General features: G+C 45.3%; 2 protein-coding genes, 1 long non-coding RNA gene and 1 other non-coding gene across 25 annotated transcripts in view; 3 read left to right on the top strand and 1 right to left on the bottom strand.

Annotated features, from left to right (window-relative positions):
- Window positions 1-27340, bottom strand: part of SGCG (sarcoglycan gamma) — a 102504-nt gene that overhangs the window by 6896 nt on the left and 68268 nt on the right. For 4 of the 14 annotated variants that reach the window (XR_010837184.1, XR_010837183.1, XR_010837188.1 and 1 more), the window contains 10 exons: window positions 26443-26492; window positions 26314-26358; window positions 24808-24901; window positions 21194-24020; window positions 14077-14210; window positions 12435-12570; window positions 9465-9543; window positions 9286-9356; window positions 5170-5242; window positions 949-1131 (listed from right to left, as the gene is read on the bottom strand). The gene's annotated coding sequence lies outside the window, so the exon portion shown is untranslated. Of the gene's footprint in view, window positions 1-948; window positions 1132-2102; window positions 2371-4605; window positions 4785-5169; window positions 5243-9285; window positions 9357-9464; window positions 9544-12434; window positions 12571-14076; window positions 14211-21193; window positions 24021-24807; window positions 24902-26313; window positions 26493-27340 lie in introns of all 14 variants that reach the window. The other 10 variants (XR_010837197.1, XR_010837185.1, XR_010837195.1 and 7 more) reach the window with 7 other exon arrangements.
- Window positions 1-27340, top strand: part of SACS (sacsin molecular chaperone) — a 71197-nt gene that overhangs the window by 27807 nt on the left and 16050 nt on the right. For 5 of the 9 annotated variants that reach the window (XM_067016428.1, XM_067016430.1, XM_059041983.2 and 2 more), the window contains 8 exons: window positions 6422-6572; window positions 12264-12351; window positions 13250-13335; window positions 15955-16066; window positions 18814-18960; window positions 21245-22736; window positions 23350-23441; window positions 26752-26778. In XM_067016428.1, the coding sequence (XP_066872529.1) occupies window positions 6422-6572; window positions 12264-12351; window positions 13250-13335; window positions 15955-16066; window positions 18814-18960; window positions 21245-22736; window positions 23350-23441; window positions 26752-26778 (2195 nt within the window). Of the gene's footprint in view, window positions 1-6218; window positions 6356-6421; window positions 6573-12263; window positions 12352-13249; window positions 13336-14769; window positions 14853-15954; window positions 16067-18813; window positions 18961-21244; window positions 22737-23349; window positions 23442-26751; window positions 26779-27340 lie in introns of those variants that run through there. The other 4 variants (XM_067016429.1, XM_059041987.2, XM_059041986.2 and 1 more) reach the window with 3 other exon arrangements.
- Window positions 4025-4355, top strand: LOC136792782 (uncharacterized). The gene is made up of 2 exons (XR_010837202.1): window positions 4025-4153; window positions 4245-4355. It is a non-coding gene; the product is annotated as an uncharacterized lncRNA (long non-coding RNA).
- LOC131743604 (small nucleolar RNA SNORA51) lies at window positions 15704-15835 on the top strand. Its single transcript, XR_009331873.1, has one exon. It is a non-coding gene; the product is annotated as a small nucleolar RNA SNORA51 (small nucleolar RNA).

Below are 27340 nucleotides of genomic sequence, written 5' to 3'. Positions count from 1 at the left end.
TACTGAGCTTTTCAAGAACACTATAAAATATGTCAAAAGCATTCAGGGATAAGATATCGTAGTCAAATTATTATTTTTAACCCTGCCCTTAGCCAAGCTCTCAGGTTCCTCTTGATCACAGCAATATGAGATTTCAGTGCCGAATTCTTTGATGTTCTTTGTCAAAGTTATAAGCAAATATATACAATTACAAATAAAATCAAAGTTATTTCAAAAAAAAAAAAAAAAGTGAAGGCACTGTGTCTCCATTGGCACAAAGAGAAGGGAAGTTCTGTCGCTTGTCTGGCTTGTTGTATTGAACGTGGCTTTGCCGGATAAGCTCTGCCTTCCTGGTTGAAGCCCAGATCCTCCGTGCAGAGGGTCAGTCTGCATAAGGCCTTGGTGGTGGAGTTGTGGGGTCCACGGGGGAAGTCATCTGGAAGGTAAGCACCGGGCTTGCAGCCACGGTGCCCTGCGAGGCATCAGGCTTCCCAGCGAAGGAGACTTGGGGTGCATCTGAAGGAGGAGTGGACATCGGGGAAGGAAGGGGAATACAGGCAGAGACCACGTGAGAGAGCCGGGGAGTTAATTTCAGGAGGCTGTAGCAGAGCCCGGAAGGGTAGGTGGGAGCGGGGGTGGGGGGCGCGGAGAGTCAATTGGGGCGAGGGCGGGGAATGAGAGATGAGCATGACGGGTAGAACTGGAATGTCCTTCTAAGGAGTCTGTATTTCATTCTGTCCCTGTATGTATCTGAGGGCAAAGATGTCAGTTCCGACCATTCTGGAAGCAGAGCCAGAGCATCCTAAGAAGACGGTTAAATAGACAAACCACTGGACTCGCTAGAACAGTCAAAGTAGCCACATTGACAAACGTCTGTGCCCAGAGGAACTCTACACACTGTGGTACAGGGAATGCCTTTTGCCTTCGCATCGACTACAGTGTTACTATTTTTAGATATAATTCACATACCATAAAATTCACCCTTTAAAGGGTCCAGCTCAGTGTTTTTAGGATCTTCACCGGCAGTGGAGGCCGTGGCAGGCAGAGGACAGGTGCTGGATGCCCCAGGGAAGCATGGAGACAAAACGGGTGGAAACCAGCGAGCCTGACTCAGGACGGTGGGCCCCCCGTGGCCCTTCAAGGTCGGGCGATCTGATGGAAAGCAGAAACGGGGGGAGGTTTATCAAACACGGAGGCTCAGTAACGCAGGGGTAAGGAAGAGAAGGGGTGACCTCAATCACCTACCAGGCCCCATAGGGCTCAGGGCCACCCAGCCACTTAGGAACAGACCACCCTCTTGCCTTTCCTGTCTCAGGGCTTTGGCCTCTGTGGGCTCAATCGCAGCTGGCTATTTGGGGGAACAAGGAGAGAGGAGAAGCCCCCCCACCCCCCCACCCCTTCCCTCTAGGAAGGCTCTGACCACCCGCCTTAGTGTGGGGTGGTGATGGCTTCAGTGAGGAGAAAACTGACCTTCGAGTGAGGATTGAAGGTTGAATTTTTATGTAATGATTTTGGCTGAACTTATTCCAATCACAGAATTGAAATAACTTAAAGTGACCTCAGGACTGCCATTATATTAGAGTGAGCAAAAAAATCATAGCATCTGCCCAAATTCCCATCCCAAGGCCAAGAAAGATTCCTTGCACACAATATCACCCCTCCCCCGTCCTTCAGAAAAATGTACCTTGATATGTTACTACACAACATCTTTTAAAATCTTATCAGTTGTACTGTTTTCTAATATTTCTGCAAACTATTTAAACATAATTTTGCCGTGTAGATTAGAACAATGCTGTAGGCTGATCCAGTGATCGCTCACAAATCCCTACTATCTTGCTGGAACCTACTATGGAGGCTTGAAAAGCTAAATAAACCTGTGGAAACTCCATATCCAGGAAGTTCCAAAAAGCAAAACTTGAATTTGCCGTGAGCCGGCAGCTATTTACAGAGCATTTACATTGTAGTAGGTATTATACGTAACCTGTAGACGATTTAAAGTACACAGCTGTGTGTAGGTTATATGCAGATATTATGGCCTTTTATATAAGGGACTTGAGCATCCAAGGATTTTGGAAACCACGGGGGTCCTGGAACCAGTCCCCCCTCCCTCCTGCTCCTCGTACGGAGACACAACTGTGTTCACTTCCCTTGCCTTCCTCGCAGCTATGGGGTGGCCGTGTGACAAAGTTCTGGCTCATGAGAGAGAAGTAGAAGTCTGCTGGGAAAATTCTTCTTTTCCCATAAAACAGACAGGATGGGTGTCTTCCCTTTCCCTTCTTCCTACACTGAATGTGGATATATTGGAGCTGTATTAGCCATTTTATGAGAAGGAGAGAAGGTCCCCACGTCACTGGGGTGCTGGTCCTGACACTGCAGAAGAGCAGTCTTCCTCTGCACGTGAGAGAAAAACAAACCCTTATCAGTTTAGCTGCTGCTAGTCAGGTAGTCAGTTACTTGCAGCCAGAAGCATTTTGAACAGAAGTAGAAGCCAAAATAAAACCTTACTGACTGATCTTAGGAGTGGAGTTAATATCCACCGATATGCAGTCATTCATTTAACCCTAAACGTCTGAGTAACATTTGTTGAATAATTCTGTGCGCTGGCCCTTAAGATACAAGGAAAAATGCATTGCAATGAACAGAAATGAAATATGATTAACAAAAATGTGATCAGTGCTCTAGCACCAATGTGAATGTACAATGTGCAGATTATACAGAAGGAAGCAGCCTGGAAGAGTTGAGGAAAGCTGTGAGACGGGGTGATTCTAGGACTACGACTTGGGGACTTATCAGATGGAGAGGGGTGGGTAGAGGATGCAGGCAGGTGGGACAATGCAGGTGGAGCCCACGAGGAAAGCCAGGCAAAGTGAAGTGACTACATTTTATAAATATTGTAGTTTAACACTGAACAGTGCTGGGCCTTTGGAGTTGCACGACCTGGGTCCAAATTCTGGCTCTCCCACGTATAGCTGTAGATCTGGAAGTAAGATATTTAGTTTCATTTGGCGCCATCCAGTTTGTAAAAATCACAAAGCATTGTTTCAGGGGAAGTTAACCTGAGCCTGGAGCTATGCTTCTAAACTGCAGCGTGAGACTGCAAGTGGACCAGAATAAAAATTTAAGAATTTTTACACTGGATTGGACTGGCATGTTGATGATTACCCTGGATAGGATTTTCAGTTCCTAAAATGTGTCCACGTTAGAGACTGGAAGATTTTCATCATCTAAGAGTGACGGGGAAGCTAGGGCCCATGCGGTGCCAGATACATCATCCAGGGAAAGGGAGAGAAAGCACCAGGGCAAGTTAAAACAGGGGTCATGAGAAGGAATAACATTGTTCTCTGCATCCTGCTGAATCCAGCTTGTCCAATAAGACAGCTTCATTTGCCCGTCTCTATAACTGAAACAGGCTCAGAGGGTGGTCCCATGACCCCCTCCTACCTTACGGATTTGGACTCGTTCTAAAAGAAAGGACTAAAGCTTTGGCTTCTTGCTGTTCTGCATTTGATAATAGGTTCCTACAGAATGAATATAAGGCTCAGCTTAACATTTCTTAGAATACATTTTGCAAATTTCCTTCTGATCATACATAATGGTGACGTTTCATGAACAGATATTCAACAGTTACGAAGTCTGTGCACTTTTGAAAAATTAAAATACCCATACTTATTAAAAATTAAACTACCATACTTATTCATCGGGTTAAGTAGCCTAAGATATTTCTTCTCAATGGAAAGTTAGGCAGTTAATAGAAATGAGATTTACCCAGTGATAAAAACATTGAAAAATACTATGTGTTCATGGTATAATTACCATCATATTAAAACCCCTTAAATTTATGGCCATGTATAAAATTGTTGTTTGTATTAAGGTTGGTGTTAGAATTATGTTTGAGTTTCCACTTTTCTGTATTTTCCAGATATTTATTGCTTCCTCCCTTTCCCTCTCTCCCTCTTTTCCTCCCTCTCTTCCTTCCCTCCCTCCCTCAGTCCTTCCTTCCTTTATTTGTATATATTTACTGAGCACCTATTCTGTGTTAGGACCTTTTCCAGGCCCCGGGAAGCCACCAGTAACAGGAGACACTAATTCCAAATCTGAGTTTGTCTCCGGTGGGGCACGGATCAGAGAGAGAACTGGAAGAGGGGGAAGAATTAGGCAGCGACACCAAGTGCAGGTGAAAGAGGAGGGGAGTGTGAGCTGCACCAGTGCTCTGCCCCCTTTGTAAGTTCTCTTTGGATAAGCTCATCTTCCTGTGTTTCTCCCAGGCCTCTGTTGTCACTTCTTAGGAAGAAGTTCTGCGACCATCCGAGTGCCTTTTCTGTCCCATCTTGCACTGCCCCAGCGCCCTCCCCTCACTTAAACAGAACTGGCTGACCTCATCGCGTGAATTTATTTATCATTTGTCCACTTGTTTATTATTGTCTTCTTCCTCAAACTGTAAGCATGAGATAGGAACTCTGTTTTGTTCATTGCTGTATTCCTGCAATTTAGAAGTGTGTGCATCTAGAACACAGGAGAGGTTTAACAAATATCAACAGAGTGATTAAAAGAATGATTCCCTAATCTGTATCCTTAGCTTTGATACCTCCCCTGAGTTCCAGATTTGCATTCCCCATGCTGACCAACCCTTTAAAGGATATCCTGAGTGATATCCTTTGAACTCCAGGTGCTCAAAGCTTTTTGTGATCATCCTCCTTCCCCAGCCAAATCTGCTGCACTTCTTGTGAAATCCTCTCCCTTCAGGTCATGTCTTTGTCTTCACCCTGCACCTCTGTTCCTTTGCCGCTACACCGTTTGCCTGGCCCCTTAAGGAAATCAGAGAGCTGAGGGTTATCCAAGGATTGAGGTGTGAAAGGTCGAAGACGTGAACGTTCATCCGTCAGGGTTTTCTGGCCTGATCTTTATATTGAATTTGCATGTTCTCCTGTAATTGATTAAACACGCTTACTTGTTCCAAGTAGGGAAAAACCTGCATGAATTATAGCAACTTCACTTTTAAATACGGTTGGAAGGAAGGGATGGAACAGCTGTAAGGGTGTTTTGTACCTTTATTACTCATAGTGAGTTCTGAGTAATATTTCCTGTGGAGGAGGGGGTAAAATTGAAAAACAGTATTTAATACCATTTTGGGGGTCAACACTAAAATTTAATTCTGTTAAGGGTATTTAAACAAGAAGCACCCAAGTTTACCTGTTCACGACAGAGCCTTTGAGTTGCCTGAGTAGGCGTTGCCTTTTTTTTTTGCAATGTGTCTCTTCCACACCTACGAGAGACGAGAGACATTAGCGGGAAGAAAGGACTGACATGTTCTGAAGCGTCAGCAAGCCACGTACACTTTCAAATTACAAGGCAACGTTAGTCACTCTGGGGCGACTCCATCAACTCTGAGACTCGTGCTTCTGATTTCAAGGAGCTTGCAGGTGTGATGGGAAACAGGCCACAACAACAGAAGACAGTATTGCCAAAATAAGTTGCATACGTTTTAACGCGTCATAGGATACGCTCGCGTGCATTCTCATCTATCACTTTCCTGCTGGCAGTCCTTACTCTATCAGGAAACCGAATCATCGATCCTCCTTTTGTACCTTAAAAACAAAGAGGAAACGAATCCGCGGAGACACTGTTCTGCGGCCGCCTCGTTCCCCGCTGGTGCCCGAGAGGCCACCGTCAACCTCATTTGGAGATGTTTCCAGAGACTCAAATCACTACGGTTGAAGGAGACGTAGGCCCTGCAGGTCTAGTTCTGCATGTCCTGGCACTTTTGAACTCGGTCAAGGAAAACACAAGTCTTCTGTAAACCTGCGTCCCGCGTTTCCAGCCAAGTGTTGCAGGCGGTCCCTGCCTGGCATTGTCGCAGACGGAGCGAGGGCGGGCGGGGGCGGGGCGTGAGGGACGGGCGGAGCCAGGCAGCCTCTCAACTACAGATCCGGGTGGGGTGGAGCCTGTAGGCGGGGCGAGTCCCGATGGGCGGGGCGGAGCCTGAGGGTGGGGCGGGGCCTGGTGGGTCTAGGATCTCCTCAAGGAAAGGTGAGGGAGACGCGGGGCTTGACGGGAGGGGCATCTCCTCCGGAATGGTCCATGAGGGGGCGGGGCCTTCGGAGGGGCGGGGCCTGGGCCTGGGGCAGGGCCTGCGGGTGGGCGTTACGCGCAGGCCAGGCGACTCCTCAACTAACGGTCCGGGCGGGCGCGTGCCCGCGGGCGGCGCCTCCGGGGCCCTTGCGGCCGGGAGCGCGCCGCCGCCTCTGCCGGCCCCTCCTCGGCCGAGGCTTCCTCCAGCGGCTCCCTGTCGGCCGGCCGGGCCGGGAGGCGCGGGCTGCGGCGGGAGCATGGTGCGGGCGCGGCTGTGCCGGCGGTGAGGACACGTCATGGGCGACAGGTGAGCGCGGATCGGCCCAGGGCGCGGCCCCACGTGGCGCCCGCTGAGGCCTTTGCCTTCACACAGGTGGCTCCGGGTGACCGTGCTGCCCGGCTGCGTGGGCTGCAGGACGATGGCGGTGCCCGCGTCCTGGACGGTGCGCGACGTGAAGCGGCGCCTCGCGGCAGAGACGGGCTTCCCCGCGTCGGAGCAGCAGCTGTGGCTCGGAGGCCGGCAGGTAGGGCGGGGACGGGGTCCCGGGGACGGGGGTGGGGCCTGGGGATGGGGCGGCTGGGGCGGGGTCTTGGGGATGGCGGCGGAGGACGGGGGGTACCGGGGACGGGGGGGTACCGGGGACGGGGGCGGAGGCCGGTGGGTATCGGGGACGGGGCCTGGGGGGAGAGGCCGGGGATGGGGCGGCCGGGACGGGGGACCGGGCTCCCGCTCGCCTGGGAATGAGCATGCCTGGTGGATACCGATCGAATGACGGGGCTGTGTGCCTGTCACTGCTGTGATTTCTGTCGATTTCCCGTTTCAGCATTGTTTCCCCCTCCCCCCTTTTGTCTGAATCTTCACTTCCTGAAATTAAGGTACTTTTTTGATGGGCGTTTTAGCAAGAGGGTTTTTTTTGTTTTGTTTTGTTTTGGTTTGGTTTGCTTTTTCGGAGCCATCACCACTGAAGTGACTTCATCATTACTCATATTTTTCTGACTTTATTATGCATTTAACTGGAATCCTGGTCAGTACTTTCACCTCTTATGTCTTAGGAGTTTCTACCCATCTCTGAATCACAGAAATTTAGGACTGAGAGGATCTTCAGGCATACTTTAACATGGAAGCTGTTATTCTGAGGAGTAAATTTATATTCAAACTTGTAAGGTGCAAATGAATGATTTAACAGATCAAAACTTTGGAAAATAGGAGTATTTCATGTTATATATAACCTTTAAGACTGGTGGAAATACTACAGTTTTCTTAAAGGAGGTGTTAAATGGAGACGTTTTACTAGAAATTAACTTATTATTTTATCCTAGTAAATATCTTCACTTTTTAAGTGATAAAGAGGTAAAAAAAAAAAGAGTTGAACCAGGTACACAAGGACTGCTTGAGCCACCCAGGATGGCATTTCAAGTATTGGATTTCCTTACTACCCAGTACAAATGTTGGGGACATGCTTGGTACCCGCGATTTTTAACCTCTCAGTGTAATCTTGGCCTTGTGTGTGCCTGGGTGCACCCTCTGGTCTTTTGCCCTCTTAGACAGATTTCAGGTTAACCTGTTCTTGTGTTCCTCCAGGGATCAGTCAGTCCTCCTTACTGCTTGGTTCCCCAGGGTGTGGCTTGATTGAGGGCTTTGGGCAGCACCGAAGAGAGAAGCTTGTCATTCTTACCTCTCTCTGTGTCTGCCCCAGTCTCTTGACCTTCCTGGGTACCCTCCCGGGTCCTATACCTACTTCTTTGGTTGCTCCTCTGGTTCTCCTTTGTCATCTTATCCCCTAGATGTGGTCAGAGCCAAAGAGTCAGTTGGGGCTCTGTCTTGCTATTGGAAAGGTTTCTGGAGGTGTCTCAGCAAAGCACTGCTGTGGGATGGCGGACGCGGGCGTGGTGTGCAGCGTGTTTCGGATTGAGTGGGTGCGCGGCGGGGAGTCTAGTTAGGAAGCTTGTGCTAGTATGAGGGGTGAGCTTCCAGACTTTGATCGTGGAGCTGAAACTGAGAGGAAAGGATGCACAGCGGGCTTTGTAAAAGACAAAATTATGGTGGTTTGGTGCCAGGCGGAGGTGTGTATTTGTGCAGACCGAGGGAGGGGTGGTGGCGGTGTTGGATGTAGGATAAGGGAGAAGGCCCGGCCAAGGATGTTCACAGGCCTTGAGTCAGACCAGGAAAAGAATGCTCAGTTAGCAGAGATGAACAAGGTCGGGGGGATCCAGGTTTCAGTTTGCTTTTGCATATGTTTGAGCTGGTGGCAGGAAATAAACATCGAGGAAAATGCGTGAAGTGGTAGATGACCTAGATCCTGTTCCTGTATTACCAGCGGATAACAGAGGCCAAGTTAAGTAACATGTTAGAGTCTGTTTTCCTATTTCTGGTAGGAATGGGGTACAATGAATTCTAACCAGTTGTGAGGCCTCTGCTGTGTAAGAGTCTAGGGCACGATCGTCAGCAGGCAGCTATGGGTCTGGCACAGAAGCTCAGGGGGTAGCGGTCAGGGCTGGGGAATGGTCTTGGGAAGCAACTTGCGCAGTGCGCTTCTCCTTCTGCACCTGGGTAAACGCACTGGGAATATGATTAACGTTTGCTGAGCACTTAACTGTGTTCCACACACTGTTCTGCCGGGGACCTTGCATGTATCATTTCATTGACTACTCAGAACAGCCAGCCTCGTGAGATAGTTGTGACTAGTCCATTTTGTAGAAGAGCAAAGCTAAGACTCAGAGAGATCGAGTGTCAAGTCAGGATTTGAACCCACGTCTGTCTGATTCCTAAGTCTATGGACTTTTGACTATTCCGCATCAGAGAGAACCTGTCAGGCTGTCAATTGGGAATAAATAAAAGTTAAATGTAAAGTTCTCTAAAACAAAGAAGAGCTTAAACCATTAAAAGTGAACTTTGAACTCAAGGATGGAGCTCTCCTAGAAAACAATGAGAGGGCACAGTTCTCATGCAGAGCACGGGCTGTGACTTCTACTGAACTGGTGAACTTAGTGATGCTAACGCATGTCATCAAGAAGGGTCTCCCTTTTATAAGCCAATCTTTCACAGAGGCGGTTTCTTTCCCTTCTTATTCAGTGCTGCTCAGAACCTCTTAGATTTGAATCATTGGTGAGACTTCTGCTTATTTCAGGGTAAGCAGAAACAAAAGCTGCTGACACCTCGGTGTCACTCGCTGGTTCTGGTTGGTTTTGGACTTAGCATGGCACTTACTTGGTCCTCAGTCCTTCTAGGCCACCTACCTTCCTCCTTCTCCTTGTCTCTCTTGCTTTTCCTGGTCTGGAAGAGGAGTCTGTAAGTTCCTTTTCCTGTCCTGTGAAGAGAGTGAAGCTGTTCGTTAGAGCTACGTATCTTCCTGACCCTTTCTTCTCGAGCCAGATGTGTTTGAGCCTCAAACCCGGAGGTTTGAAGTATTGCTTACCTTTACTGTCTTTTAGTTGATCGGAAACGTCCTGCATATCAGCTCTTGAATCTTGAGAACCTCCTTGTGTTCTTGACAGCTGAAGAGAGGAAGAAGTGTTGGGAGATCCAGATTGCAGTTAATATTATACTATTTGCTTCACAATTTGGAGGGAGTTATTGTTTCCTAGTAAATGAAAGTGAGTGTCTCTGAGGTCCTGAAGGGAGGCTTAGGCTGGCCTGAACAGAGACTCGGCGTTCAAAGTATTTTGTCATCACTCTGTTTGAAACAAAATATGAAGACTGAAATGGGCAGCTTTTAAGGTTTCATTGCCTCTGGAGATGAACACGACCAATGTCACTTTGCTTGGTTGAATGATTTAGGGTCCAAGGAGCGAGGCCCGAGCAGAACTCCCAAGTCTTGGCAGGCTCGGGGGAGAAAGCAGGTAGCGCTGTTGAGGTTATCGCTGCTGCTTGATTTCTCTTTGGGAGAATCACCGCCTTGGTAGGGGCCGCTGATGACAGTCTTCCAAAAGCATTCAGTGTCAGACTCACACAGCAGTTAGGTGTGTTTTCACTAACAGGGTCCTACTCCGTGTGTTCTTCATTGTCAAGTCCTCTGTAAGACCTGGAGACATCTTCCTGTATTACAGATTTCCTTCCTGCCTCCCTTCCTGCTGTTCTTCTTTAAAAGGACCTTAGCTAACTGAATTGGACTACTAATCCTTGGCTTATGCATAGCTCTCTTTTAGTAATCAATTAATTAGTTAATTAATAATAGAATGAACAATCTTGATGACGTCATGCAACTGGAGACCTAGAATGCTGTTGACGGTTTCCTTTCCCTCTGTTCTTTTCTTCCCCAGCCTGTATGCCTGTCTCTTTTTGCCTTACCTCTTCGTGTTTTATTCTGTTGCCTTTTTATAGTTGTTTCGATAGTTTTATCATAAGTGTGTGTGTGTGTGTGTGTGTGTTTGTATGTGTGTGTATAAGCTAAACAAAATACTGTTTACTTTTAGTTGTTTATGAACTTTACAAGAAGCTTATTATGCTCTATGTAGCAACTTGGATTTAGCTTTTTTCACTCAATATTATGTTATGAATATTCACCCCAATTTATGTACAGTTTAGTTAAGTCATTTTCATTGCTGTATAATATTCCACTGTATGAATATGTCATAGGATTTGGGTTGTTTCTGAATTTTTGTTGTTAACAACAGTACTGTTGTGATGATCTTTCTCCGTATTTCCTGTGCACAGAGGTTTTTTTACAGGCTTGCCTTAAGATTCGGTGGGAACACTTGTATGAAAGTGCTTTATGAACTGGGAGCTGTAACAACTGTTAACAACCGTGTTCAGATTTGTATTTTAGAAATGGGGGCTAGAATGAAGATGATGTATAGAAAGTAAGGAGACCAGATGGGAGATGGTTATAAAAGTCCAGCAGAAGTTGAGAGTCTGAACAATTGGGAGTGGAGAGGACCGAGTTAGATGTGAGAGGAGCTGGGAAGGGACACGCTGGTGCTGCTGTCAGTGGAGGAGGGCCGCGGAAGCCACCTTTTGGCAGGCCGAGCTCCGGGAGCCTGGAGGGCAGCCGTGTGAGGTGGGGGGTGGACGATGGAGACGGTGGAGTCGCGAAATGGAGAGCACTGTCCTCCCTGTCAAGGAAGGGTCAGTTACAGAGGCGGTTCTCCCCTCTTCTACCAGAGGCGAGAGCCGGGGTAGCGTTTGCAGACTGTGGCCTGTGAGTCGCTCCTCAGTAGCACGGGTGCACTGCTGGGGAGAAGTGGATCTGGCATCTTGTTCAGAAAAGCGGTCCATTACCTGCTCCTATGGGTCACGATCACACACTGTGCCCTGCCTTTGTGGGAACCAGAGCAGTCACCGAAAGGAAAACGAATATTGAGGCATTTTTCAGGAAAGCCAGTTGGGGAAATCATAGACCAAAGCAGCTTCAGAGGTTGGAGTCCTCACTTGTCTCTTCCTTTCACATCATAGCTTTTTTTATAACCATGTCTATAAGAAGTTTACCAAAGTGTATTTCTAGGAACAGTATCTTATAAGATGCTCTTCAAAATAAAATTACTGCTAAAATTTGTGAAATACCACATAGTATAATCCTTTTAAAGAAGGTTACCATAATATTAATATGTTGAATGCCCTAAAAACCAAAATATTCCAACAAATTAAAGCTTTTTTTTTTTTTGGTCTTCTAATATCTGTCGAATCCCATGGAGCTCTGTTCTGAGTAATACTCTCTGGAAATGCTGATCAAAGAATGATTTTGTTTATGTTGGTAATCCTGATTCACCATAAAATTTTAAAAATTATTTTAAAGCAGAATCTGTATATCTTTATCTATTTGTAATTATTTAAGGAAAAAGCATTTACAAAAAATTTTTGACTAAAGTTTTGTTCTCTGGAATATTCACTTCTCCAGAACAACTTATTTCCTTATATAAACACTTAACAAACAATATTTCTTTTTTTTTTGTTATGCATATACGTAAATCCACTCTTTTTTAGATTCTTTTCCCATATAGGCCATTACAGAGTATTGAGTAGAGTTCCCTGTGCTATACAGTAGGTCTTTATTAATTATCTATTTCATGTATAGTAGTGTGTACATGTCAATACCAATCTCCCAGTTTATCCCTCCCCCGTTTCCCCCCTGGTAATCATAGGTTTGTTTTCTACATCTGTGACTCTATTTCTGTTTTGTAAAACAAATATTTCTTAGGTGAAAAAAAATGAGGTAAACTTTTGAACTTACAGAATTAGGAACTATATTGCTTTTCATAATTTTATTTTCTTTTTTCAGTTATCTGACTGGATCAGGATTGGAGATCTGACTTCCGAAAATTGTCATCTTTTTGTAAACCTTCAATCAAAAGGCTTAAAAGGGGGAGGTATAACATTGACTTTACCAGGAGTAAATTCCATTTTTAGTCGCATAAAGCTTATGTTTTAAAAATAAAATGAATGTACATACCATTTGGATGTGATGAGGGGATGTCAGGGCCAGAGGAGCACAGGTGTGGGTGGAGCCAGTGAGCTGTCAGGATGCGTTGGGTGGAGTCGTCTGCGGGCAGGGTCCCGTGGATGCTTGGTCGTGGTGGGTGGTTGGACTAAAATGATGCCGATAAATTCATAGTGATGATTTTGTCTCAAGCACAGATTTCTTTTTTACTTATAAACAGATGTATGTTTATTCTCTGCATCTGAGAAATTGTTTCCCTTCCCCCATACTCCCTACGCTTTGCTGTCACCTGTCTGACGGTGACCTGCTTGGTCAGTTCTGAGAATCTCCAGTTTAGGAGAGACTTAGGGTATTTGAACTGGGCAGCCATTGAGACATTGTGCCGTATTTAAAAACACTCAGAACGTTGGTTGAGTTTGCGACTATTAAGGATGTCATAACAGGCACCACAATCTCTGGCTTATTATTTAGTGGCAAAGCACCCACAAAATAGCGCCATTTATTTCATTTGCTTCGGAAAATAGCAACACCCCGCCATGCTCTTTATTTTTGAATCAATAATCTTATGTGACATTTGGTATATGTTTGAACATTTTTTAAAAACCTTAATTTGTAGTTTAGTTAAAAATCTTGAGATTTGATAAAATTGAATCTGCTTTACTTTGTACTGAATCCGTTTAGTCAGGTAGCCCTCGTACCAGAGGGCTGCAGTGAAGTGTGTGAAGTCAGAACCTGCACAAGTTCATTGTGTGTCAGAACCAAATAACACGTTGATAATAGGCCAGAGGACTGGACTTTCTTCTAAATTGTTTTACACGTGTTCTCAGGTCGATTTGGTCAGACAACTCCCCCGCTTGTTGATTTCCTCAAGGACATTTTAAGAAGATATCCAGAAGGAGGACAGATTCTTAAGGTGAGGTGTGGGTGTGCGCACGTGTGCATTTACATTGGTAAAAATGAGACGGAGCAGTATTACTTACAAGTCCTGTTGGTATTTACAGTGTAGAATTTTGTCTCGATTTGAATGGCTGTGTCTGTCTCCCTCTGCACCTGCAGTGCGTACGCTGGATGGGATGGCTCGAGGTGCAGTCTGTGTAAATACGTGAGGGTTCAGAGGCAAAGGAGCCCCCTAAGCTGCAGTGTGCTGTAGTCACGCAGCGTTGCTCTAGGAACATTTATTTGGTAATTTTATGTAATTATGTAATTTTATGAATTAAAACATTGTTCAGGGGTGTTACAAACCAACCAGCCGACCGAATAAAATAAGACAAAACCACATTCAGGGGCCATGAGCCCATGCCTGTTTGACTCCCCTAGATTTAGAAGTTTGCTTTTGTGGGAGAGCGTATTTAAAAGGATAATTGTTTTAGTTAAGTATTTCTGTTTATGATATATTCTTTTAGTTCGAATACACTCGTTAAAAAAACAAACTGAACAATCATAAAAGAATGCAAATGGAAGATACTGCAGAAGTTAGATTCTGTGTTTCAGCTTAATAAGACACTTCCTTAATTAAGTGTAAAAGTAGATCAATTATTATGCATTTTCCTCTAATTATTTAGTGTTTATTATGTTCAGTATCTTAGCTCTTATTATATTTTCTAGTTTAGGTGGTAAAATTTTAGAGAATAAGCACTAGGTCAGTTTCGCTTACCTTACGTATTAGCCGTGCTCAGGCAGGCGCTGGCTGAGGGGTGCTGTACCCGAGGGAGGTTAATAATGATGAGGCAGGGGCGCAGTTTCAGTCCATCTTCGAGAACAGGCATCAGTGGCTCACAGAAGGCTGATCTGAAAGCCATTTTAATATTGAGATATTCGGAAAGTGAAGGTGGGAAGAGTGTCCTTACTGGGTTATGGGGATAGAGAGAGGTGAACAGAATGAATTTAAGATAGGATTTAGTAGGGCCCCATCAATTCAAAAATGAGTGATAGGGATCCTGTTGGCAAACAAGGCAGTGGTGGTGAGCGAGGTCTCTGTACATCCCTAGGGTCAGCGAGCGCGGATGTGTAGTCCTTCCACGTTGCTTACTGTGGGGATCTGTGTGCCAGCCAACTCGGTACGATTTTTCTCCCTTGGATATTTTAGTAGAATTCTACCATTTTAGATGTAATAAGAATCTTAGAATTACCTGGACTTAGGCCACCTCCTTGTGTGATGTTTGCTGAAATAGATGCAGAGAAATTTCAGTGACTAGCTCAAGATCTTATGCAAATTGGCACATTTATTGCCTCTTCTCAGAATCAGTTTGAAAGAGATCCCCTGAGAAGAAGGGCCCCATCGTATTTTTTGTTCAACTTGAGACTGATAGTTGGAATCTGGGACCTGGGATGTTATCTTGTTTTCTTCATCTCTGTTGCCTAAGATACACATAAGTCTCAAGTAGCTATCCAGATGAAAGCAAGATCCAGCCTCTAAAGTGCTATCATCCTGTAAGTTAAACTTGCATTTTGCTACCTATTTAATTTTTATTTCTACCTTTAATATTATTTTATATGATACCCTAATGTAAAGAAGATTGCTAATTTTTAGGGATTCTACCAGACTAAATAGGGTGGGAGTGGGTCTTAAAAATCCCATGAGAAATGGGAAGCTGTGTAAACAGGAAGACCTCGTAGCTGATGAGGAGGTAGATCAAAGCGTGGTCACGTGTTCGCGTTCGGGGTTGAACGGCATGTGGGCCGTGTCCCCCGTCTTCTGGTGTGCACGGGGTGAACTAAGCGCCCACCTGAGGTCACAACCAGCTCTCATTTGCACGCGGTTCCCGCGCTCAGTCTGATGCTTATCTTGTTGCAGGCAGGCGGTGCGCTGTGTCACCCGCTCTGATGAAGGCTTTGCTGTCACCGTGGCTGTAGTATCCGTGTACGCCCTCTGCGGTTCCTGCCCATCCCGGCCACGCCCCACCCCCATTAGTGATTCCAGGGTGCTGGGACAGTCAAAAATGGTGCCCCCCAAAGTTAGAGGTTCACGAGTGTGCTAATACCGGGTGGATTATTCTGTGTTTAAAGACCCATCCATTTAAAATACAACCCCTTGATTTGGTTTGGTCTAATTCAGAGCTCATCCAGGAAATTGCCACCTGTTCTTTACGTTAGACTAAACTAGATTGCAAGGGAGAAAAATTATACTGAGTTGGCTGGCACACAGATCTACACAATAAGCAACGTGGAAGGACTACACGTCAGCACTTGCTAACTGCAAGAATGTACAAAGACCTCGCTCGTGATGCAGATAGCGGGTTTCCTTTACTTATGTGTAATTACTTTTTAAATATTATAGGTAGGGCCTCCTGGTGCTTACCACAGGCTGTGTTCTTACACTGACTGTATAGAAAGAAGAGGCAGAGTAAATGCACCCCATATACACCTCAGCCCAGGCCCTTTGCCTGGTCTGTATTGTGAGTGGGGGGACAGGGAGAAAAATAAATAAATAAATAAATAAATAAATAAATAAATATTATAGGTAAATACAAAGATGGGCAGTAGATTACTGTTTTATTAAATATTATTATTTTTTGGTGTATTTCTTGACTAGGAATTAATTCAGAATGCAGAAGATGCTGGGGCCACAGAAGTTAAATTTTTATATGATGAAACTCAGTATGGAACAGAGACTCTTTGGTCAAAAGATATGGCACAATATCAGGGTAAGAATCAATAATTAGTTACGGACAAGTTTTATTTTATGTACTAACAGGTGAGTTTTAGTGATTTACAATTCAGTATTTAATGAACAGTCAAGTTACCACCTGTCCTTCACTTCTTGGAGTATTTAACTCCAAGAGATGTTTTTCTCTGCTTTTTGTGGGCAGATGTCTCTGCTAGTTGGTATTTTTACAGAGCGAAGACTAAAAATCTTCAAACTCAGAGTAATAAGCAATGTAAATACATAAACCTCTTATTCTGTGCAGTCAGCTTGTGAGCATTTATATCATTAGCGAAGCAGATAGAACACTTCTGTGCATTTGGAAAGAAGTTAGAGGCTGTGGCTTTGTGTATTACTTTGTGCTTTGAGAGTGCCCTGGAATTATTTTGAAGTAGGGTGCGAAGAAAGATTGAAGGAGAGAAGTGAGTAAGGAAAATGAAAGTAAAGACAGTGAGAAACGATAACCAACGTAAGGACTCCTGAAGTCCTGCGCTTTGAAGTGCTGTGTTGAAAAGAACATTCATAACTTTCAGTGCAGCTTTAAAGTCAGTAGGGCGATTGTGAATGACTGTGTGTGGTAGAAAGTTATTGAGAAAAGGGAGGATCAGCTCAGACCTTCCTGGACATATTTTTAAGGAGATGTAAGTCATACATATTTTCAAAGGGGTTTCATGATTTAGGAGGGTGATCAACATTACTGTTAATTATCTAAATACTAAATATTTAGCATTTGTGATATATTTATTATATAAATAAATATATTTATTCTTAGGTCATATTTGTGATATGGAAGTTGCATTTTTAAACTTCTATAAGGAGATGGGATGAGACATAGTATGTCAGGAGGTTTTCATTCTAGCCCTGACTCCTGCCCCCTTCATGATCTTGGGCAAGTCAGCTCACCCCCATTGTTCATTTGTTCGGTAAGAGGGTGAGACCAGTCAGGTTTCCTGGCTCTGAGAGTCTGTGATTTTTTTTTTTTTTGCAGTACGCGGGCCTCTCACCGCCGTGGCCTCTCCCGTTTCGGAGCACAGGCTCCGGACGCGCAGGCGCAGCGGCCACGGCTCACGGGCCCGGCCGCTCCGCGGCACGTGGGATCTTCCCGGACCGGGGCACGAACCCGCGTCCCCCGCGTCGGCAGGCGGACTCTCAACCACTGCGCCACCAGGGAAGCCCAAGAGAGAGTCTGTGATTTAATGTAATCGTTGTTGAAAGCTATCCCAAGTAGACATGAGGGACTTTTGTCTGAATCCTGACCCTGCACGTGGCTCCCCGTGGTCCACGTGCATGGGGTGCTGGTGTGGTGAGTGTCAGTGAGGCCTGCCCCTCGTGTTTCCTCCCTGTGCCCGAGCCGGGCCCTGAGGCTGGCTGCCCGTTAGCCTGCTCCCCTGTGGAGCGGCGAGAACATAGTCCACCCCAGTCACTCTGCGGTTCAAGGAGAGCGTGTGTGTCACAATGCTTTCTGTCTGGTGTCCTCCTGATTTGGGGAGTGTCCTGTAGAACCGTATACAGGAAGAGATCTTAGAGGTATTCTGCTTCACAATTCTCTCATGTCTAGGAGTTCTTCCTTCCAGCCCTGGCTTCACCTCATTAAAAGAAAAAATTATGAAACAAGATTATTTAGCTGAGTTTATGCATAAGCATACTTAGAGAGGGGCTCTTTAAAGTGACGTCAGTTAGACAATTTTTTAAAACTTGCACATACAGAAGGAAGTGGACATGATCTTTGATCTCTTTAATTAACAAATGTTTGTTGAGGGCCCTCTGTGCTTGTGGTGTTTGAGGGTCTTTGAGGGTCTTTGAGACTAGAGGGTCTTTCTCTCGCATTCAGACATGAGGAGTATCTTGGCTGGTGTCATTTTCTTGGGTTACAGATTTTGCCTTTACTGACACTTAGTGTTGTAGATGAGAACTCTTGAGTTCAACTTTCTTGAGTTCAACTTGTTTTCGTTTCTTTTTTACATAATGAGATGACAAAAGACTCAGAATGTCAGATCCGATGCAGAAAACTCAGAGATCTTCCCCAGTTTCTCACTTTACTAAGGATTTCAAGGATGTGGTTAATTAAGAGGTACAAGTGAAGGAGTGTGGCGAAATCTGGGGCTCCCCCAGGCCCTTTCCTGCCGTGTCCGAGGACACCGTGTGGCCTGGGTTTAGCAGAGGCAGCCTCCATGTGCTTGTCCTTCCTACAAGAGCCTCGCGGTCTTGGCCTTTTCATATTCCCACTTGGACTATTTTCCAAATAGCAGTCACGCCGTTTTTGTAAAGCAGACTGTGGCCAGCATCCCCATATCTGTGCTTGAATTCATAGGCACGTGAGAAGGGTTATTTTTCACCCTATGAAATAATATATTAACAAGGTTTCTTTAGTCTTCTTATACATTTACAGGTGATTCCAGTCACAAAAATAAATAAATATTCTATTTAGGAACAAATTTAAAAGTAGTACACTGTGATTAATTTTCTTCTTTACCCTGTGTTTTGAGTATCTAAGTACCATAATTTTTCCTTTTTGGATTTTTGGTCAACAATACTATACTTCTTCTGCTGGTAATTTTTACCATTAATTTGTAATTTCTGTTTTTAATGTGAAAACAACCAAACTGTAACGCTGAATCAGCCACTCCGTTCGGTTCTTCGCATCTTCCCATCAAATAAGCAATGTTATGTAATGGAAGTTATTGTAAGAGAAGTGAACACCCAGGCTCTCTTCTTTCTCAACACCTGCATGTGCCTCTTGATGCCCAGGGCCAGCTCTCTACGTGCACAACAACGCGGTTTTCACCCCGGAGGACTGGCACGGCATTCAGGAAATAGCACGGAGCAGGAAAAAGGACGACCCTTTGAAGGTTGGAAGATTTGGAATTGGGTTTAATTCTGTCTATCATATAACAGGTATGGTGTTTGGCTTTTCAGTCTTGAGACTGAAAATTATTTTAGCCTATATTTTGTACTGTATTGGGTTAACTTCAGAGATGATACTGTTTTAAAAGGCATTTTTCCCAAATTCTCTGTCAGTGGCAAGAAGTATATTGATGAAATATCAGTGCGTCTTGTGTTTTCTCAAGTTACCATGGTAACTATACCAAATCTTCATCATGTGACGTAAAAGTTAATGCCATCATTTCCGGTGGAATCAGTGTAGTATATTAAGTCATTTTATGTGAGGTTTGAGACTTTATGTGAGCTGTTGAAAGCCTACACAAAATTGTTACTCTAAAAACTTTTACGCTGCAAATCTTTAAGAGTCAGGCAAACTGATTTTCTTGTGCATAGGTTTATTTTTTTATTTTATTTTATTTTTTTTGCGGTATGCGGGCCTCTCGCTGTTGTGGCCTCTCCCGTTGCGGAGCACAGGCTCCGGACGCGCAGGCTCAGCGGCCACGGCTCATGGGCCCAGCTGCTCCGCGGCACGTGGGATCCTCCCGGACCGGGGCACGAACCCACGTCCCCTGCATCGGCGGGCGGATTCTCAACCACTGCGCCACCAGGGAAGCCCTTGTGCATAGGTTTAAATAACAGGAAGAAGAAAGTATAATATCCAGTGGTATTGAATAACTGACAAGGGGAGGACCTTTGAAATGACTCTGGTTTCTCACTTTCCTCATAAAAATTTTACTCTCCTTAAACTTACGAGTATTTTAACCATTACTTTGAAATCACGCTTGGAATCTAGAAAGAATATGAGGTTTCTGATTCATAGTTATAGTAGGAAATACTTGAAACTCTTAGGGTAGACACCTCTAAGGGTATATGGCTGTTCTTCCAGAATCAGAGCTCTTAGTATTTACTATAGTTTTGTGATAAAACTTTTTTATGAAATTAGCACTTTTTATCGTTTAGTTTGAAACCATTTGTGCATTTTGAACTTGCAGGAGAAGGAGGGTTGAGCTGGCAGAGCTGTGGCTGTAGCTAGAGTGGCACATAATTTATTGCCCAAACTGGGACACTGCAGAGAGTGAAAGAGGTGGTATAATTCTCAGACACTGGCCTGAGTTGGGACTGCCCCGGGCAAGTGGGGTATAGGGCCACCATCACCATGGCCCCCTTCTAGTAAGCCTGTCTTTTAAATTGCATTTACATTATTACGATATATTGTATGATACTGTGTTAAGTAATATTAGTTATGTGTTATATAATAACACTGATGAAATCATTATGTAACAGTTATACGAATATTAATATTCATGTGTTCAACTATTTGTGAGTTACTCCTCACATCTGTGTCATGTCATAGTTTTAAAATTTTATGGGGCACACACGTGAGTTGCATAAGCGTGGAGCCAGTTGTACAGGAGTGAACTGTGCAGAGATTCCCCTGATGGCCAGCATCTGCTGTCACTGTGGATTTGTTCGCTGTCGGAGAACGGGCACATTTATGTGGGACAGCGTTACCTGGGGTGCTGTTCTCTAATCTGAGGATTTGCGAGGTTCTTGAGTCCTGCTTTACAACTATCAGGAGCCTCCCTGACATCGTTTCGATAGTGGGAGTGGGACGGGGAGTGTGGACGAGGGGGCCGTGGACCGGTGTTGCTGGTGGACGTGGTGGCTGGGCCGGTGGATGTAACGTTTCCTACTTAAAATAACCGAGAGCTTAGGAGTCGGCGGTTGTGACACCTGAGGCTGTGGTCAGTGACCATGCGTATTGCAGGTGGACCTCGCGGAGTTGTGTCTTGTGTGAAGGTTAGGCCCTCAAGTCACTGCCCATTTCACACTCGGTCCAGAGGGCACGGTGCTTGCCGGTCATCTGTGTTGCTCCTTCTCGTCCCTCTTTTCTCAGAGAATCTGTGGTTGAGGTTTTATTTTGAGCAGAGGCTGCAACTGTGTTCTGTTTAATTGGGTTCGCTTGGCTATGGGGAGAGTGTAAATATCCAGATTCTCTTTACGGATTGTAATTGTTTGATAAGTGTTGGAAGATACATCTTAGGTTTTTGCAACAATCATGTAAAGTCTCTCAATGCCTGGTGCTTTTTGAATCAAAAGAGAAATCAGTTTCTGTGCTCAAAGAATTATATTTCCAAAGCTAGATTTAGTTTGTTTTTAGATAAACCTGTTTAGAGTCATCCTGTGGCTCATGCTTCTTCATGTGTAATATATGAGAGTAACTAGGTATTGTAGATGTACTTACCATTGTCCTTCAAATTTCCGAGTTGGTCATGACTTGACTCTTCCTTTACAGACGTTCCTTGTATCTTCAGTGGTGATCAGATTGGGATGCTAGATCCTCATCAGACACTGTTTGGTCCACGTGAATCAGGCCAGTGTTGGAACCTCAGAGACGACAGCAAAGAAATTAGCGAACTTTCAGACCAGTTTGCACCATTTATTGGCATCTTTGGAAGCACCAAGGAGACATTTATAAATGGCAGTTTTCCAGGAACATTTTTCCGTTTCCCCCTTCGGCTACAGCCCTCCCAGCTTAGTAGTAACCTCTACAATAAGCAGAAGGTTCTCGAGTTGTTTGAGTCTTTCAGGGCAGATGCAGACACGGTGCTGCTCTTTCTGAAAAGTGTGCAGGACATCTCCGTACATGTCCGCGAGGCCGATGGAACAGAGAAACTGGTCTTCAGAGTGACTGCTAGTGAGGGTGCAGCCCTGACACACGAGCGGCCGGATTCTATAAAGATCCTGGGGGCCGCCATCAGTGACTATTGTGAGAAGGTTCCCAGCAACAGCATAACCTGCGTCACATACCCTATAAATATAGTTTTAGAAGATGAGAGTGCCAGGGGCGCCCAGAAAACGTCTTGGTTGGTGTGTAACAGCATGGGTGGGCGAGGGCTTAGTAGTGGGCTTGACGCATTGGCCGACGAGTTGAGGTTCATCCCCGCCATTGGAATAGCCACACTGCTGTCAAGCAGAGACGAGGAGGAGGGGGGAGCAGCGGCCGCACTCTCAGGGAAAGCCTTCTGCTTCCTCCCTTTACCGCCTGGTGAGGAAAGCAAAACAGGCCTCCCAGTTCACGTCAGTGGCTTCTTTGGCCTGACGGACAATCGCAGGAGCATCAAATGGAGAGAGCTGGACCAGTGGAGGGACCCAGCCGCCTTGTGGAATGAGTTTCTCGTCCTGAACGTCGTCCCCAGAGCCTACGCCACTCTGATCTTAGACTCCATAGAACGTCTGCAGGCGGGAAGGAGCCCCGACCTGCCCCTGTCGGTGGACGTCATCTACAAGCTGTGGCCCGACGTCAAGCGGGTCACGGCGCACTGGCAGCCCGTGCTGGAGCCTCTGTTTCACGAGCTCTTCCAGCACGCAGTCCTGTATTCCCTCAGCGGCCAGTGGGTCCCCTTGGAGCAGGCGTGCTTCTCGGAACTGGACGAGAGTCTGGAATGCACCCGGTCCGTGCTCAGCTACCTCCAGAGCTCAGGGAAGCAGGTGGTCAGGGTCCCGGCCCACGTGGCCGCCGCTGTTCAGCTCGTGGCGTCCAGCGTGAGGCCCGTGAGGAAGGTGACGCCCGCGTGGACCCGGCAGGTGCTGCGCAAGGCAGCCCACCTGGATGGTACCAGCGCCGCCGAGAAGCTGCAGCTGCTGGAGTTCGTGCTCTCTGACCAGGCCTACGGCGAGCTGCTGGGGCTGGAGCTGCTGCCCCTACAGGACGGAAGTTTCGTCCCTTTCTCCTCATCTGTGTCCGATCAAGATGTGGTTTATATGAGCTCAGAAAACTATCCCAGGTATGCGCGGACCCCACCTCCTGCCCCTGCCCGCACTTCCAGGCTGTGACGTTCATCAGCTGTCAGTGTGGATGTTACCTTAGGGCGACTTTTGCAGAGCTGCTTTGTTAAAATAGGAAAGGATACATTGTTACATTCTAAGATGAAAGGCATCCAGATGCCTTTACCAGTTAAAGAGAAGGTCCAAGCAGTTGTTTTCCTTGGAAATTCCAATAGTAGAACAGCAGAAAAGAATGGTTATAAAGAGCTAATAATAACTACAATTAGTCAAAAGTGAATTATTTTGATGAAGTTAATTTAAATTAATTAAAATACTATACTAAGTAATTCTTTATAACTCAGGGTGTGTATTGACATTTCAGAAAATAAAATGAATTTTATTCTAAGAAGTTTAGACAATTTCTGGATTTGGATATGGTGCATGATGTCCTCATGTTTTAAAGCGAAGCCTGGGTGATACTTGATCAAAAAGTATTGCAGTATGATTAGATGTGTGCCTTATAATTGATGTAAAATAGTAAGTACATTTAACTGGCTTGAAATTATATGATTGAATTTCTGTATCTTAGAATTGTTAGAAGATTAAAATTGCTGTGTTTCTTTCACTTTTTAGGTCCCTTTTCCCAGGTCTCGAAGGAAGATTTATTTTGGATAACTTGAAGCCTCACCTTCTGGCTGCTTTAAAGGAAGCTGCCCAAACCCGAGGTATTATAGCTGTTTAGTTGTTGTTGTTTTTTTTTAATATATGTATTTATAAAAATGACAGTTTATGTAAGTTTCCTATTAAGTTGAACCGTACGAAATTATTAGTTATCCATTTTAGATGTTATCGCCCAGCAGTTCCACGTGGTTCAACGTCACGTACTTGTTGTAGTTTAAGATGTGTCAGTGCTGGATTCTGACACCTACAAGAATCCGAACGTGACACTGTATTGAAAAGTCTCTTGTCACGGTCCGGTGGTGCGCCTTTATGGATGTGACCCTGGCACGTGCGCAGTGCTTTACAGGTTTCAGTGCTCCCCGTTCCTTTTCCATCTGTGCCCCCAGCCTCATCCCTTGTAGCCTGTGCGGTGGTGAGGGTGCTCTGGTGGGTTAGAGGGCGCATATGCGGAGAGAAGGTCGTCAGCCTTGCTCTGTCCTCACACCACCCGCCTCCTCAGTTCTGTGCGGCTGTCCTGGGGCAGCGTCGAGGAAATGCAGGCTCACAAAATGACCTCTGCGGCAGGGCCAGGAAAGGGCACTCCTGGGGTCGTAGCAAAGGCTGGGTGTCCTTTATTGGGAATCCTTTTTAGGAAAAGACAGAATAATTGGGGGAAAAAATCACCATGGTTCTGTTTAGTATTATCTTTCAACTTTTGTGAGCATCCTTTCTCTTGTAAGACTGTTGCCTGAACTTTTTCTACGTTAGATATTGGCCTGAAAAATTCTAGATTTGTCCTACTAGTTGAGGTTGTAAAGCATATTCTTTGTGATGCGTCTTTTATACTATATGCTGTTTTCTTTTCAAAGGTGACGATTGTGCATCTTCATTCATGTAAACCGAAGGGAAAGGAGCTGGAATGGGGGCGGCGAGTTCAGGGCGGGGCAGAGTGGCGCACAGAAGGGAGCGCGGGTGTGAACCAGAGGGGCGTCCCGGGGACACGGCTGTTCCCAGTATCGAGATCCCTTCCTTAACTGGGGATCGCCGCCTTCCGAGTAGCCTTTTGGGAGTCTAAACGTGGATTCCTATTACTGTGCCATTCTTTGCTCCAAAGTTTTAGAAATCCTTACTTTTCAAATCCTCTGTTACATTCTTACATAAAAACTTTACATTGAAATATAATGTATGTACAGAAGAGTATGCATATCTTAAATGTAGGCCTAATGGAGTCTTATAAACGGAACACGCCCAGATCAAAACCACAAGAGTGCCAACACCCAGGGACTCCTGGCTGCCTTTTCTGTGACAGTCCTGTCCGCTCACGGGTGGCCGTGACCCTGACTCTTAGCAGCCCCGATTGCTTCGGCGCGTCCTCGTGCTCCCTGTGGGGGGGTCACAGTGCAGTGCACTCTGTCGGCGGCTTGCACTTACCCTGAGTTTGTGAGACCCGTCCAGGTCGGTGCACGCAGTTGTAGATCGTCCTTCCTCACGGCTCTGCTATTTCATTGTGTGGTTTCACTTGCTTCTGAAGACAGAAGTTTTGTTAATGGCCAGTAATTTCTGAGGTAGATAGGGGTTTCGAAATCAGTCAAAAGTTATTCAGCATCAAATCAGGTGAAAGGGGTAGAAAAGCAGCAGAATCAAACTGCTTTTACTGAAAATGTTCAAGTACCCTGGAGCACAGAACATGGCCACAGCTTGCTTCTCTGGCCTTAGATGGATGGGGTACCTATTGTAATATTTTTAGGGACAAATTAAATTTACATACTCTTAACTTTGGTAATTTGACATTGTTTTAACGCTGAGTCTTCCCACTTTGTGTGTCTTTCCGTTTTCTCACTTACTGTGGATTCTGATTTGGTATTTTGGGATCGTACCAACACCATGTTTTACCTCTGGTTCCTGGTTAATTTTTTTTTGACTGTTACACTAGAAGAGACATCTTCACTGTGTTTGTTGCCCGTAACCTGTGGCTCAGTTACCCCAGAAGTTGTCTTCGTGGTCACTTTTCCTATCTTGATTTAAGTATTGGTCTGCCACCCTTGTGATTATTTAATAATCCTGATCTCTAGCCTTTCCAGTATTTTTATCTGGCCATATGGGTGATGGGTAACTGCTTCCTGGGTATCTTCCCTATTGCTTTTATACCATTGGTTCCAGATAAAAATTTGTTTTTGATACTACTTTATTGCCACGTTTTGGGAACATGAAACATGAAACATGTGTAGGGGCTGATGGGGACCCAATAAATGACACCTTTGCTTTCCTGAGAGCCGCGTCAGTGAAGAGCTGCACAGAGAGGGATCCAGCAGGTAGACGTCGCCAGCCTCCCCTGTGTTACTGATGCTGCTAGTGGGGCCCCCGGCTTGCAGCGCGTGGTGGACTTGTGCTGTGACCCCCCAGAGGCGGGCGAGCTCGCCAGGCCAGGCGCAGGGGCACTGGGAGACCTCGGGCTTCCTTCCCAGGTACGCCCTGCCCCACGAGTCTCCCTGGGCAGGGGCAGAGCCTCTTCCCCCTGACTGGTTGATAAGTCACTCCTCTTTCTGGTGTGTGGGGCAGGTGGGGAATTACGAGTGGGGAGGGGAGAGGCCGAGAATATTACGTCTGTGTAGCTCCCTTCCTATGGTAGGGAACGTCCCAGATGTCTAACAGCATTGGATCTTTTTGGCTCTAAATAATGACCGTGTGATTGTTTTGCTGACACAAAGCACTGTGGACTTCTGTTTACCGATTATCAGTAAAATCTGATTGGCCAGTTTTGAAAGTACTGCTGCATACAATTGGAGTGTGAAGTTTTTTCCTCTGCAGTGGGTATTTCTCTAATTCTGTAGCCCAAGCAAAATCTGTCTCATTGTGTGGTAGTTTTACCTTTCACTTGTTTCACATTTAAAATCCTGAGCTAAGTTTTAAGTTACTAGTTGTACTTTCACCGTTTACCTCTGTTGCCTCTTTCCCATTTGCAATTACACACTTCCGTCTTTTCTGTTTGGGGGAGAACAAAACTGTAATAGGAAAAACAAAACAAAACAGAATCACCATTATTATTGTATTTCTGTGTGAGGTTACCTGAGCAAATGGGTGACAATCAGAAGTTAGAGGAGCCGGTCAATGGGTTTCTGAGGAAATAAATAGAAAAAAAGTTGAGTCAGACAGATGGTAGGAATGCCTGATAGTTTGGTTTTAGTTCGTATTGAAATACATCTTTAAATCTTAAAGGTACATTCTGCTGTGTTTGGAGTTTTGTTTATGGCTTTTCTTTTACGTAATGATGTGTAAGATTCTGCAAACTGTGTTATCTTAAGATACAGTGTAGCCATCATGTGAAAATTGTGACAATTCTGGCTTTTTCTAAGAACGGATTTAATTATATTCTAGCACAACAGCTTCTCTGGGGATATTCAGGTATGATGACTAAATGTTGTGTTCCTTTGTAGCCTGATGTTTTTGTTCATTTGATTCTTTGAATCCTGTTTTTTCGTTTACCTGAGTAGCTAGAAGTTATATCAGTATTTTTTTTCTGGTGGTAATTATTAAAGGAGAGAGGAAACTATCCTAGTAGAGTATATAGGTGGTTGTTACACGTACCACAATAAAACCATATTTAAATGACTTGGAAACATTCATTTCATAGAACATTTAGTCTTCAATGAAAGAATTATGCCGAAATTGGTATTTTAAACTGTGGTATTTGATGGGAAAGTGTGAGAGTGCACACAGCTATTCTATGATGCACGTACATATTGAGATTAAAAAGGTCAGAGGGGGGTCCGTTCTGGGATCTGTGCCGGTGAAGGGAGAGGCCCTGCGTGGACTGGCCACGGAGGAGTGCGGTCCAGTGTGCCTCGTGCACCCGGGGAACGAGCAAAGGTAGAGTGGCCGCCAGCTCCCATTAGGGGCGGCCGCTGACCGTTCGCACAATGCCGAGTGTCAGTTAGTGACTGTCTTTTTTTTTTAATAACAAGTT

Source organism: Kogia breviceps, chromosome 16 (genome assembly GCF_026419965.1).
Source record: "Kogia breviceps isolate mKogBre1 chromosome 16, mKogBre1 haplotype 1, whole genome shotgun sequence".
NCBI lineage: Eukaryota > Metazoa > Chordata > Mammalia > Artiodactyla > Physeteridae > Kogia > Kogia breviceps.
Note: the sequence above shows the minus strand (reverse complement) of the source record. Positions and strands in the feature narration are given on the sequence as shown.